We start from the raw sequence: 15764 nt of genomic DNA on the forward strand, positions 1-15764 counted from the left end.
CGGTACGAGATGTCCAGAAACTGACTACGAACAGTATACCGGAGACCAAATTACAATGAAAGATTAAGAAATGAATGAATTTTGCCATCATTTTGGGTGCTTTTGTATCTAATGTGCTTTATTTTATTAGATAAGAGAATTAAAAACTACTTGTGGTCGATTGTCGTTTGGCTTGGCGTTATTGGATTTTTCGAGGAGTTGGCTAGCCTAATCAAAGTTGCTGAACTGAAAGAAGTTTTCACGGGAAACTGACGAAGATTCCCCCGTAAAATTAAATATAAAGTATCGAGATTTTGAACTCTCGTACCGGTTATTAATGCGGTTTCGCGGTCTAACATGCCCCTCTCATCCAGATGGCCCGATTTCGATTGCGACCAGGTCAGGCAATTTTACGTGGATATAAGTCTGGTTCCAGGTCCACTCAGCCTACGTGATTACCTTTAATTGTGGAGCTATCTAATGGTGAGATGGCGACCCCGATCTACAGAGCCAGGAATATCGGCCCAGAGGATTCGTCGCACTGACCAAGCGCACCTCGTAATCTTCAGGCCTTCGGGCTGAGCAGCGGTCGCTTGGCAGGCGAAGTCCCACTGGGGCTGTAGTTTGGTTTGGTTTGGTTTAGTTTTTATACATATTTCATTTTTGTGATGTTTAGCCAAATTGTTGATGGTTTTAATTCATTCCCGGATTTTTCATTTTCCCGTGTTGTACGTTTTATTTTCATGGTCCCTCAAAAAACGGAGAATCAAGGTTTCACTGTAGCCTACATTGGAATTATGAATTTACTCAATCAGGACAAATAATTCAAGTTCACCATGGGGATTGAAATCTATAGGGTCATTAACACGCGAGAGCTCACACCCGCGGCAGTTTGCCGCACTTTTTAAATATTTGTTATTTCGTTGCTAGCCGTTGTAGGGCTTAGGGCGCTCGTTTCATCCCCCCTCCCCCTCTAGCCTGACCTTGATTATAGTCAGCGTATTGCCTGCTGCGTTCCAGAGTAGTTTAACTTTTCTTTCACTCTCGCATCTGGCGCAGCAAATTGCCTTCATGCGAAGACTCTGCATTTCCAAGAAAGTTTACTTAAGTAAAGTTCATGAGGTTTATGATGGCTTTCAGAGACGTGTGATGCTGTAGTTTTATCTGTAACAATGAATTTTGAAGAGGAACGGAGGAAAATCAGACAGTTGTTGGAATCTGTTCCTGAGCAGGTTTCAAGTGACAACAATGACTCAGATAACAGTGACGTAGATGACAGTGAAATTCTAAATAATTTTGAGAGGGATAGTGCTTCAGAAGAAAGTTTAAATGAAGAGGATGAACACAATTTAGATGAAGGGGAAGAATGACCTAACAAAGAACTCGAAGGAGAACCAGAACAAGGTGAGGTTCTTTCTAACCCTATATATAGCGGCAGAGACATACCGAATCTTACGATTTGGTCAGATAGGCCACAAAAGAGTTGTTACTCAACTTCCAGGGCCCATTAGGAACGAAAGACTTGCGACAACTGAATTAGAATGCTGGACGCTGTTTTTCCCGGATCATGTATTACAAAAAGTTGTCTTGTATACACACCAAAAAATAAATGAGGCAAAAATGAAATACGAACGTGATAGAGATGATGCAAAGGAAACAGATATTGTGGAAATAAAAGCATTAGTAAGTCTGCTATACTTAGCTGGTGGTGTACATTCTGGACATCAAAACATTTTCGATTTGTGGTGAGATGATGGTTTGGGAATTGAAATTTTCAGACTATCTATGAGGTCAGTGGATTTAGATTTTTGATGAGAAATATAAGATTTGATGACAGAGACATTGAAAGTCGTCAAGAAAAAAAAAAAAAAAAATCGAAGGATAAGCTTTATTGCACGAGAGAATTATTTGATTTGTCAGTTTGTGTAAGGAGAACTATAGCCATAGTGAATTTGTTACTGTAGACGAGATGTTACCTAATTTTTGAGGGAAATGTACCTTTGGAGTCTACATGCCAAAAAAGCCCAGTAAGTTTGGCATAGAAGTGTGGGCAATGTCAGATTCGAAGACTTTCTACACTTCCCAACATGGAAGTATTCATTTCAAAGCAAAGAAGAGGACCTTGTGAACAAGGCAACTCTGCTAGGGCCATTTTAAAAAGGCTCACGTCATCTATCTCGAACACAGGACGAAATATCACTTGTGACAATTATTTTACCTCCCTTCTCTTGGCGCAAGACTTGCTAAAAAGAAATCTGACTCTCGTAGGCACCATAAGAATTTTTTTTTTAAATTCCGAAAGAGGAAGCAAATGATCAATCAAGAGTTCAATGTTTACCGTTTACCCACAATGAAGCATTAGTGTTTTACAAGTCCAAGAAAAATTTGTTCTCTTGCTTTTAACACTGCACGAGACAGATGAGTTCGATGAGGACTCTGGAGAAGACCTCAAAGCCTAGTACGGTGACCTTTTACAACCAATATAAATGTGGGGTCAATGTTTGCGATGCTATGCAGAAACAATACATTGTGGCAAAAATATCAAACCGGTGGCCATTGACGATGTTTTTCTTTATGGTGAATGTTGGGGGAATAAATGGTTATGTAATTTATAAAGCGAACAACCAGACATTTGAACACAAAAAGGTTCTCCCACGCCGATCATTTCTGATGAGTTTAGGGCGGCAACTGCTTCTTGATCAAGCCAGAAAAAGATCAAGCCCTCAATACAAAACTGCACAAGTGAAAATAAGAATAATGGACGTTTTCAAACTGGAACCTATCCAACAAAAACCTGAAGAACCTCCTAAGGAGGAACGATACCCTTCCTGTAGAATTTGTCCTCGAAGGAAAAATAGGAAGACAATTGTAACATGCAGTTCCTGCCGAATTCAGATTTGTAAAGAGCACACCAAAGCAACCTGTACAAGATGTGCAGATGAAGTCATGGACACCGACTAGAAATGTTATCCAGCACCAAAAAGAATTATTCAACAAAATTTATTTTTTGTAATTATTATTATTATTATTATTATTATTATTTTGTAATTTTGTGCAGTACTTTGATGGAGGTGCTTTTAGAGATGTGGTGAGTCGTATATATAAAGCCAAAGGAGCTTTTGCACAGTTACAACCAATATGGAGATCCCCTCACATTCGTATAAAAACAAAGCTAAGGATATTCAACTCAAATGTTAAATCTGTGTTACTGCATGGAAGTTAGACCTGGAAAGTGACCAAAGACATTACCACAAGGTTACAGACTTATATAAATCAGTGTTAAGACCTTTGGGGGGCCACAAGTCAAAGTCCCATACAGGAACAGATGAGAAGAAAATGGAGATGGATTGGGCACACCCTGAGAAGACCACAAGAAAGTATCACAAGGCAGTCGCAGGCAAGGCAGACCGAGGATTACCTGGAAGAGAACCATAGATAAGGAGATTGCTGGAGTTAACAAGACATGGAGGGAGGTGAAAGCATTGGCGGCAGATAGAGCAAGCTGGATAAATTCCATCGAGGCCCTATGTTGCACCTGGAATTAAAGGAAATAAGTCAAGTAAGTCAAGTTAGGCTGCGGGTGACATGGTCAGCCCGTGCAGTCGATATATGATAATCCCCACAGCAATGCTCATGGTATTGACCTCTTCCAAGATACTATGTATTTTAGTCAGTCCATTGTACTCTTAGCATTCTTCTTAGAAAGGGCTAGTGGTATTTTACAGACACTTTATGTCTCTTCTGTATGTAGTAAAAGCAAATGACCACCTTGAATGTCCAGTTTCATGGTGAGTGGTCATAGTTTTGGCTTTGAATTCTCGAGTTTGATTCCAGAACAGGTTAAGGAATTTTATCCTTGAATGGTTAATTCCCTTGGCTCAAGGACTGGAACTCTCAAATCAAATGCAAAACTAGTTACAACCCCAACAGCACACATGTTCCCCACACATGGAAGATGCTGCACATCTTCATTGGATGGTCTGCCATACAAGTGTTGTACCAGGCTCGTAATAGCCACACAAAATTAATAAGGAAAAAATCCTACCTTAGAGAGCTTGCTGTTTTCCCAGATGCAATCCCAGCCAACTGACTCAAGACAGGAAGGTATGCTGAATGTTATTTCTGGGTTGAACTCTGTACAGTTCTTTTTTGTTCTGGGTGATGTACTGTACTCTCCATTTTCTGATCTATATGAGCATGTGCATTATAAAACTTGTAAACAAGGTATGTCCCTGTGCTCTGGCTTTTGGGTGATTAGTATCTATTTTTCTTTTATTTGTGGTGGAGGTTGACAGTGAGTATGTGGTTGTAACCATCATTGCCAGGTACCTCATAGTGCATAATTCTTCACTGTAATATTCTATAAAGACCGTTGTGTAACATGAATCAGAAAGCTAAGGGCTTGTGCTCTGCAGGGTGGGTGGAAGTATTATGGATCGAGATGTCAGCCATTCTGTTTTCTACCTTAAATTACTGTTTGATTTTCTTTGAGATGGTGGAATCTAGAAGTTCATCCAGTGTATTTACATTCTGTTGAGTATTTAATGTTCTTGATTCTGAAGATATGACCAAGTAGTTCCCCACATTACCTCATGTTCTTGTAAAAGAAAATAGCATCATCAAGATGCAGATACCAGTAAACGGTATCATCTATACACTGACATAGCAGAAAATTAGATATAGGCTACTAGAAATAAACATACAACAGAAATCAACAAGTTTCTAAGTAGCATAAACCAAAATTACTTCACCAAAGTTCCAAACAACAATCAACACACACACACACACACACACACACAAAAATGTCTTCATCAGTCCCCAAGGACACACTCTTAACATAACTATGAAAAACACAGACACCATATTTCTAAGCAAATGCTGCAATTCTGACTACAATGTTTTTCTTCTGATGCCTTCTCCTCACAAAAGGTTGGAGACCATCAGAGTGTAATTATCCCTGTTCTGCACTACACACACCAGGGTTACCGTACTGTGGATGACTACCATCTAAGGTTCACATCCAGGAGTATCTTCTACCCCGATGTGTACATTGCCCATCTTTAATCAGTTGTATCAACAGCATTTCTAATTTCACAAGATGCTATCAAATCAGGCTACTTTCTTATAGTTTGCACAGGATGGGACTTCATGTGATTCCACGGCATGACAGGATTCCTCCTTGTTCATGGTGTGATCTTCCAACGAAATTCTTAACATTCTGCGATTCATCCATATTTCAGATGCCAGCGGTCAATTCAGCAACAAAACCTTTAGTATCTATCCAACACTGTAAAGGAGTTCTGATGACAACGCTCACACCACCAATAAATCTCAAATAATGGTTGCACACATTATAACTTCGGAAACACTTCTCGCAATACCAATTCTAGTTTTGATTTCTTGCATACGTCAGCAGCCTATGTTCTTGAAACGAGACATCTTTCCAACAGTGTTTCCATCCAGGGTGTTACCTTTTTATTTTCTGCAAGTTGTTAACAATTTTGTTTCCTGTATGTAATAAAGTGACACTTTTCCTTACTTCATCCTGATCAAATGCACCAAATGTCTTCTGAACTGTCAGCCAATACTGTCTGCATAGCAGAAGCATAGACAGATTAGGCCACCACCACACCCTGAGAAGTCATTACAGATAAAAGAATAAAATGGAAACACTGAAAAATATGTAAGAAGTAGAAAACAATACTTACCCCAAGCTATTAGGATTATTTTGGAGCTCTTGAATTAACTTGACATACTCGGGATCATCCAAATACTGTCGCGTCCGAGGATCTGTGCGTAATTTGACAAAGATGTCCGGAGATCGGAAGGGATTTGCCATGCCTTTCTGGGATGCCTGCTGTGCTTTCACTTCCTGAAGACTCTCTTTCAGTTGTGCATTATTGGGATCCAAAGCCAGGCCTGCTTCATATGCTTTGACAGATTCATCAAGGCGACCCATGTAGGCAAGTGCACTGCCCTTCCTAGAGTAACCCTGTTAACAGAGTAACAACAAAGATATTGAAAATAAAAAAGGAAATAATAAACCTACATAAAAAAAATTAAAGAATCATAAGAGGAAGTTGACAAGTTCTGTTAAAATAAACATTTTCAAAACAGAACTTAACATTATTATTACATGAAACATAAATCCTAAGTACCTGTGTATGTCTACCCCTTACTCTCATTTTCTCATAGTGTCGGAGTAGAGGTGAGATGAAATTATAATAAGGCATGATTTTATGGCCGGATGCCCTTCCTAATGCCAACATCAACTGAGGAACCAATGAAGATGAAATTAATGATGAATGAAACTGGGTAAGAAGGTGGAATCGACTGTGGCCTGTGAATTGGAACTGTCCCAGCATTTGCCTGGAATTGAAAATGGGAAACCAAAGAAAACCATTCTCAGGACAGCCTACAGTAGGGTTGAACCTACTCAACTTCCAAATGCAGAGATTGGCTCCGCAGCCACAGCGGCAACTCCGCTCGGTAATCCTGAGTTCCTATAAAGATCCAAAACTAAATATTTACAGTCTTACTAATAAACAATGTACAACTTTTATACCAGGTTTATACACCATTTATGTGCAGTTTGTTACTAATAAACCGTGTATAAGCCCCTGTGTATACATCTGTTATAGTTATTCACTGAATTATTATCGGCACACTTTATCTTGGTGCATTTATACCCTAGTGCTGAATCAGTCGACCTTGGCAATCTTCGAGATTCGTACTGGCAACGTTTGAAACACAAACTATGAATCGCTTAAGCATCGTTGTGCGACATCTGGCGCACACTTTACGTACTAGTACTGTTGTTGTTTACACAGCAAAGCCAAACTATAGAATTCATGCTAGGAACAACATTCGCATCAAGAAATGTTATGTTATATAATGTTATATAACACAGTTGTTGGCTTAAGATAATAATGGTTTAGAAACTTCATATCGATCGATCATATTATCGATTCAATTCAGATTTCATTTTCATTCAGTTGGCAGCACTACCGGAGAGCTCCCTCCTTACTCCTCACCTCCGTACACAAATGCACCAAGATAAAGTGTGCCAATAATACTTATACAGACCAGGACCCTTGAATAAGCATTATATAGCAGCAAGTGACAAAAAAGAAACGAGTGAGCAGTTTATTTTTGTTGTATTTACTGTCTGCAGTAATACAATCATGGTGAAATATCTGACTTATCCATTGAACACACATCGAGCGTCCTGGAGCGTGAGATATTGGGTCAGGGGATACAACTAGGGAGGATGACCAGTACCTCGATTTCCACGATATTTTAAACAAAGAAGACATAGACCATTTAGAGGTTATGGAGGCTAGAAACCTTCGTAAAATAAAATGCTTTAAGAGATGGAATGACCCATTTCTACTGGATGATGAAAGTTTTAAAATTAAATATCAATTTACGAAGGGGTATGTTCGAACTGTTATTAACACAGTCAGAAATTAATGAAAGATCCAAGAGGTGGCTCTAGGTCGTGCGAAATTCAAGTTATCACAGCACTTCGTACATGAGCGCGGAATGAGATTAGTAATTATTAGTGACCTCATTATTACTGATGAGAATAATATACCACTGAAACATGTGTATTACTATTCTTGTTTATTCAAACATTCTATCGTAACTTTTCTCTCCTTCTCTTTCCAGATATACAAGATGTTTAGGCTGAGCTTCACGGCCTTTTCAATATGCTAAGTTTATTCGTGCTACCACACGACTTTTAGGAAAGTTTTCCTTGTGGATAACCAGCAAAAGCGATCATAAAGGCAGTGAATGTGTGGAATAAGTCAGAACTGCAGGAGGAAGATTCCTTCGGCTCGAAACTAGTATATACGTGCAGAATAGTGATACAATGTGTATAACACGTTTATTGGTAAGAAAAATATGCAACGCTTATACAAAGTTTATTCAATGTTTAACTATACAAGTGTTAAACAACTGTATAAGTATTTTTTATTAGTAAGACTGTTAGTATGGTTAGATTGGTTCTACGCTTTCATAAGCTGAAGCAGTGTGGAGAATACACCATCTGGGAGTGGAAAATTCTAATTCTGAGGTAGCTTTTAAAATAATGATACTGTCTACTGCACAGTGCTGAGTTCTTAAGACATGGACATTTAAATACACTTTCTAAGCTACAGAAGAATAAACCTGTGACAGAATATCTTTCAACAAACATATAGCATTCACTCAGGATACAGAAAACATGACTTGGAGAGAGTACAACTGAGCAGGTTCTTCACACGAAGAGATGCTAACAACTGTAATGGAAATAGAACAAATAATTAGTAAATTACCCGTAGAACAGCAAGATGAAATTAGATTCCAGTTCAAAAAAAACTCCCTCAATATATCAATGATCTCAGAAATAACAATAACAAGAATCCAACACATTTCGAGATTAAAAGATAAAATCAAAACTAATAACCTTATAGTAACAAAAGCCGACAAAGGCAATGCAATAGTAGTAATGGGCAACGAAGACTATATTAGCAAAACACAAACATTTCTCAAGAAGAAAATTTTAAGATCAAGAAAGATCCGACCAATAAAATTCAAAGGAATTTAAAAGATTTACTTAAAAACATGTCTTTCGTTGTAAGTAAGCAAGAAACACACAGACTTATTAACATGAACCCCAGTCTACCTACTGCTAGGGCACTTTCCAAAATTCATAAACCTAATATTCCAATCAGGCCCATAATTTCAAACCAAGCCGAACCTGTAAGTTAACCCAGTTCATACAAAAGTTCTTAAAGAAACATTACAAATTTCGAGCTCAAAAATCCTTCAAGAACAACAATTGCATTTTGTAATGAGACTAAGAAACTGGAGATCAAACTATATCGTTTATCAGTATCTTTCGATGAGAAGAACGTAATATATACCAACATTCCTCTTAAGGATACTAGGCCTATATCTGTTATAGAGAACAATCTAAAGCAGTAATAGCAAATTGCGTGTAATTAAAATAGAAGAGCTCCTAATACGTACTTACTAAATTAATTTTTAATAGTAACTATTTTATTTTTGATGGTACCATATACCAACAGAACGATTTAGCCATATTTTTCTGTGCGAAGTACATAGATGACAAGTTAGCCATTATTTATACACAACAAACCAACAGCGACTATCCTAGAAGCTTTAATTGGCGTCCTCATATACACTCTACTACGGAGAGAGAACAGAACTGTAAACTGAATTATATGGATCTCACTATAAACAGGACTGATGATCATCTGTCATTTAGCATATACAGAAAAACTACACAAACAAACAACAGTTTAAGACATAGTTCAGTACATCCTGCCTCACGCAAACATGCACCCTTTTATACAGTGTGTTCAGTATTCGTCTCTTGCAGTCAGATCTTGAAGAACTCTGTGAAAAATGTTGAAAAGGCTACCATGACATTCATAGTCCAGTGGCTTACTCATTAAGAAAACACAGCTGTAGAAAAGTATGCACCCTGTTGCAGGCCATTTCAACTCTGCGTTTGAGGACTAAGGAGCCCTGGCGAAACAACCAGGGTAATCTAAGAGTGCTTTGCATCGGGCTGCTGGCCTTCTCTTCTTGGCAGACATTACAAACCATTTGAATGATGAATGTTCCTTTGCATGGCAAAAATGTGTTGATTGGTAGTGTACTATGTGGGGCAGAATTCATGCTTTCAAGATAGAACTTCCATTGTTCAGGAGAACTGTTTTTAAAGAATTCTCAATTTTAAAAACCATGTAACTTCTCTAACTGAAACACTCAGTTACTACGAAGCCCTTAAACAAACCAGAAGGGAAATTACTTCACAATGTCTTGCATTCATGCAATAATGCTCTCGTATATAAGAAGTTTACATAAAATTAGCTTCATGGTCCGTATCGCACTTCAACAGGTTCACAACTAGGTATTTTTTATTTTCCACCTTGTCGATATATTAGTTGCTTAAGGCAACTTATTGGTTAAAAGCGGTACAAGTTTCGTATATTATTAACATCTTCAGCCACGTAACACTGTTTAGACGAAAATATGGCACTGTAGAATGAATATCACATGGCACCAAATGTACAGAATCTGCCACTAGAAGATTATATTTGGCTGATGAATGAAGACCCCTTTAGCACAATGGTAACTATATAAAAGAATATAATCTAACGTACCTAGCCTTAACTGCATTTGTGATGTTCCACACTGAGTCTGAATTTAGTGGTTTAAAACTTACACCTTACACCAACATTAATTCTCAGAGCTTTATATCGATCACTTTCAGATGTCTCTGCAACAACAGTTCAGGGAGTTGATATTGTGATAAAGACAAAGAGACTGGCAGAAGGTTACAATGCTGACACAGTAGCAACAATAGCTCCACTGAATTATTGTGGCCTGCAATAAAAAAGCTCCTTAGAAGATGCGGACAATGGACTGGAGCAAAAAATGACAGGTGATTTTTCAAGAATCTCAGCAGGCCCAAAAGCAAAGCCCGAAGTGCAAATCTGTCTCGAATCAATTAAGAGAGTATGAGGCAGTTATGAGATGGTCCAGAGTCATTCCGAAGCACATCAGTGAGGAGCAAGGTGGTGTTAATCATGCGAAGATCAGCGAGTTGTCAAGCGAACTGCTCTGTGAGAGGGCAGTCGACAAACCTGAGGGCTGAGTGTTTGACCGTGTTTGTGAGAAAACAATGTGAAATTGTATATATATACATCTTCGTTATGGATTATTATGCCTTTCAGTGTTCACTGTGCAAGCCTCTGTGAATATTCTAACCTTTGCCACAATCCTCTGTTAGTAACTAGTTCTGTGGCCTCGTTTAATTCTATGCCTCTTATCTTCAAATCATTAGAAACTTGAGTCTAACCATCGTCATCTTGATCTCCCTCTACTTCTCTCACCCTCCGTAACATAGTCCATTACTCTCGTAAGCAGGTGCAGTGCATTCTGTATGTTCAGTGGTTCAATGAACCCTCTAGAAATAAACAAGTCTTAGTAAAATTGTTTATCCAGAGCCTATCTCATTGGACCCGAGCCACAGAACTGTTCTGTGCTCTGTCTCACTGGACCAAATGCCAAACCATGGAATTGTTCCATTGACTGTTTACTACGCAATTCAATTTTCCCTCAAGAGAAGACAGAGTAAGTCGCATCTGTAATTTGTTCAGAGACTCTTTCCCTTCAATTTAGTATGCTCTTTGCTAACATATTGCCAGTATGCTTGGTAATATTAGATTGAAAATGGGCTATCTTTCTACTTTGAGCTTCATTTGTAAACATCGCTGTGAGTAAATGACTGATAGCGGCCAATATAAAATCCCTTCTGGAAAGCAATGATAATCAGGAATATGGTTCTTTCATTGATATTAGTAGTAGTGTGAGTGGTTCCACTTCAGAGCCTGTGAAGTTTGCACAAAACACAAGAAGAGAGCTGAAATGAGACGTTAGCTCAAAAAATGCCAGGTCCACAGTGTTTTGAGGCTTTCCACACAGTTTAGGTACAGTTTAGAACTATGAGGAGAATGATGTGTGATATAGCACTGATTACTTCATAATGTCTTACATTCATGCAATAATGCTCTCGTATATAAGAAATTTACATAAAATTAGCTTCATGGTCTGTATCGCACTTTTAACAGATTCACAACTAAGCATTTTTTTATTTTCCACCTTGTCGATACATTACTTTCTTAAGGCAACTTATTGGTCAAAAATGGTACAGGTTTCGTATATTATTAACATATTAAGCCACATAACACTGTTTAGAAGAAAAATTCATATATCGACAAAGTACCAACGCTTTGAGAGAAAGTGTCCTTAAAATTAGTATAAGCCACCTCTGCATTATGCAGTTGGCAGCACTGTTTAAGTACAAAGGTGGTTCTCACAAGCATCACTATCCATTACAGCAATGAAATTTCCACCATTTTATTGTTGTTGAGATATCTGATGATGATGCTTGTTGTTTCAAGGGGCCTAATATCTAGGTCATCAGCCCCTAATGGTATGAAATGAAACTAAATGTAATGACAAATTAAAAGTCCAAAATCCTCCACTGACCAGAATTCAAAACATGAAGACTAAGTATGAATGGATATGAATTTAAAACAATCAGTGCATCCAACCCGCAGTACCTCACATTCACAGAAACTGACGTAAAACAAGAGTATTACTGAACAATGGACTGCTTCTAAAGCACAATACTGAATCTATGATGCATGCAGTCTAAAGGGGTCCAAAATCCAAGTCATCGGCCCTTCATAATGGTACTTATCACTAGGAAAGTCGAACCATGCTATTTGTCATGGTGCGGTACTAATCAAAAGTAGCGGAGACTCATGGTATTCCACACATTATGGTACTACTCACAGGTAATTACATTCGCACATGTAATACAGACCTATGGTGTTTCACACATTGCAGCACCACTTACAGGCAGTGCAAACCTATGGTGTTTATCACTTAAGTGTACTAACCATAGGGAAATGCACTATCCCGTAGTATTCCTCATATAATTGGTACTAAGGCAAGCGAGAACCATGGTGTCGCTCATATAGTGGTACTAATCACAGGTACTGTAAAAGCCGACAGTGCACTCTAAGTGGCGGGTTGACTGCACAGTGCTCCTGCGTGCTACTAATCACAAACCTATTTGGTACCTAAACATAGTGGTACTACGCGCAAGTAAAAGCGACCCATGGTGTTCCCCGCGTGGTGATACTAATCGTAAGTAGTTTCATGGTTCTAATACAATCATCCCTTGGTCACCCCTTTTAGTCACCTCTTACAACAGGCAGGGGATACCGTGGGTGTCGTCTTCGTCTGCGCCCCCCCCCCCCAACCACCACTGCTACGCCAGCGTAGTAGGTTCGTGGTGTTGAGATATCGCCTGCTGATTAATAGTGTTTCTATGGAAATATATTGAATATAAATGTGAGAGTTATACTACTACGCTTATGTACACTTTTTGCGTATGTTACAGTAGTTTCCTTCTTAGCTGAATGATGTTATTAGTAAATATACCAAAACATATGAGATTCATATGAAAATTTGGTGCTACGTATCATTACCATTTTTCGTATTACAAGCGAACTATTAGCAGGTGACACATCAGGTGAAAGTTCAAGGGTTTTAATCGTACAGTACACTCAAACGAACATTGGCTTTCAAATTACGTGCAAGTTATGTGGGAGTTGTGTTATGTTCCGAGAGATGGCATAACCTCAAATTTCTTACGTTTATATTTATAGTACGGCAGACCATTCCGGTAAGAAATTAGAAGCAATGACTCAAAATGAGTTCATTGTATTCTTCGACTCTTACTAACAGGCAGCTGATTCAGACTTTGGAGGTGACTCTGATGTTTTGCCCACATTGCTGCAAAGAAATTGTTCGGATATACATTTTTCAAGAAGAAAGAATTATGAGAATTCAGATGGATCATCTGAAAGCTCAGATAACCCTCCAACTCCTAGAGAAGAAACTAGTGTTATAATTCCAGAGACCAGTGATGAACATAGTGAATCTAGTGATGTTTCAGGTTACAAGTTTACAAAACAAACTAATGATCCTCATGGTTATACTTCAGGTCCTGGTACATACTCTGAAGTCCAAGTGAATTTAGATTCTCCCCTTGATATTTTTTCTATTTTCTTTACAAATTTTTTATTAGATTGCATCATGCCTGAATCAAATTTATATGCTAGCCAAAAAGGTGCTCATTTAGGGACTACAGTTGAGGAACTCAAAGCATTCTTAGGAGTGTTGATAATTATGGGATTTCACCAGCACCCTAGTCTTAGGCACTATTGGTCGCCTGATCCTAATCTGTATGTCAGTCGTGTGGCAAATGTCAATTAGAAGATTTCTGCATATTTTAGACTTTTTACATTTGAATGATTCGTCCAAAATGCCTGAAAAATGTAAGCCTGGATAGGATAAACTGTATAAGGTACGCCCACATATCACTCACTTGAATAATGTGTTTTTAAGAATTTTAAACTCCAGTAGAGCCATCAGTATGGAAGAGAGCATGGTCCTTGAAGCAGTACATGCCACTGAAACCTGTCAAAAGAGGCTTCAAAATTTGGGTGGCTGCATGTGCTGGCTTTGTTGTCATTTCAAGTATATGAAGGAAGGACAGACACAAGTGGAACTGGTTCATTAGGGGAGCGAGTTGTCCTTTATCTGGCCAAGCCATTGGAGTTTCTGGGTTATTGTAATTTTTTAAACGTTTTTCACTAGTCCGCCATTGTTAAAAAGAATGGCAACAAAAGGACTATTTGGCACATCCAATTTGTGGGCTTATTGTAAGAGTGCGCTCCTCCATTCGTTCCAGTATTGTACGTCGCACAGGTAACTCAGACCTATGGCGTTTCTCACATAATGGCGCCATTCGTAGGCAAAGCAAACCCATGGTGTACCTCACAGGTGTTCCTCACACAGTGCGTGCAAATCACAGGCAATGTAGACCAACGGTGTCGCTCATATAGTGGTACTAAATGAAATGGCATATGACTGTTAGTACCGAGTGTCCGAGGACAAGTTCAGCTCGCCACGTGCAGGTTTTTTTATTTGACACCCATACGCGATTTGCGCGTCATGATGAGAATGAAATGATGATGAAGACTACACATAAACACAGCCTCCGTGCCAGAGAAATTAACCAAGGGTGGTTAAAATTCCCGACCATGCCGGGAATCAAACGCAGGACCCCTGTGACCAAAGGCCAGCATGCTAACCTTTTAGCCATAGAGCCGGACATAAATAATCACAGGCATTGCCCAAACCCAGGGTGTTTCTCACATAACGGTACAAATCCACAGGCAACGTAAGCCTGTGATGTTCCGCATATAGTGGTACTACGAGGGGCGTTTGAAAAGTCTGTGCAAAAATAAAAACTACTTGTGTGTTTGGGGTAAACCTTTTTTATTTTTCGACAGTCTCCTTGTAGGCTTATACACATCGTCCAACGACGTTCTAGTTTATTGATCCCCCCCGAATAGTAGGATTTATCCAAGTCTGCAAAATATCCATTAGTGTTCGCAATCACCTCCTCGTTTGAATAAAATCTTTGTCCCGTCAGCCATTTCTTCAAACTGGGGAACAAATAGTCCGAGGGAGAGAAGTCTGGAGAATAGGGGGGATGTGAAAAGAGTTGGAATCCTATTTCCATTAATTTTGCAACCACAACTGCTGAGGTGTGTGCTGGTGCGTTGTCGTGATGGAAAAGGACTTTCTCGTGGGCCAATGGCGTGCGTTTTTCTTGCAGCTCAGTTTTCAAACGATCCAATAATGATGAATAATATGCACCTGTAATAGTTTTACCCTTTTTCAGATAGTCAATGAGGATTATCCCTTGCGAATCCCAAAAGACAGTCGCCACAACCTTTCCGGCCGAAGGAACGGTCTTCGCCTTCTTTGGTGCAGATTCCCCCTTGGTAACCCATTGTTTAGTCTCAGGAGTATAGTAATGTATCCATGTTTCATCCACAGTGACAAAATGACGCTTAAAGTCCTCCGGATTCTTCTGGAACAGCTGTAAACCATCCTTGCAACATTTCACACGATTCTGTTTTTGGTCAAGCGTGAGCAATCGCGGCACCCATCTTGCGGATAGCTTTCTCATGTCCACATGTTTATGCAAAATATTATGTACCCATTCAGTCGAGATGCCCACAGCACTAGCAATCTCACACACCTTAACTCTTCTGTCATCCATCACCATATCATGGATTTGATCAATGATTTCTGGATTCGTAACCTCCACAGGC

General features: G+C 39.0%; 1 protein-coding gene across 2 annotated transcripts in view; it reads right to left on the bottom strand.

The window, feature by feature from the left end:
* Stip1 (Stress-induced phosphoprotein 1) overlaps positions 1 to 15764 on the bottom strand; it is a 74169-nt gene that overhangs the window by 50032 nt on the left and 8373 nt on the right. For both annotated transcript variants that reach the window (XM_067153901.2, XM_067153902.2), the window contains exon 3: positions 5688 to 5971. In XM_067153901.2, coding sequence (XP_067010002.2) covers positions 5688 to 5971 — 284 coding nt within the window. The remainder of the gene's footprint in view (positions 1 to 5687; positions 5972 to 15764) is intronic.

The sequence above is a fragment of the Anabrus simplex genome, chromosome 9, assembly GCF_040414725.1.
Source record: "Anabrus simplex isolate iqAnaSimp1 chromosome 9, ASM4041472v1, whole genome shotgun sequence".
Lineage (NCBI taxonomy): Eukaryota > Metazoa > Arthropoda > Insecta > Orthoptera > Tettigoniidae > Anabrus > Anabrus simplex.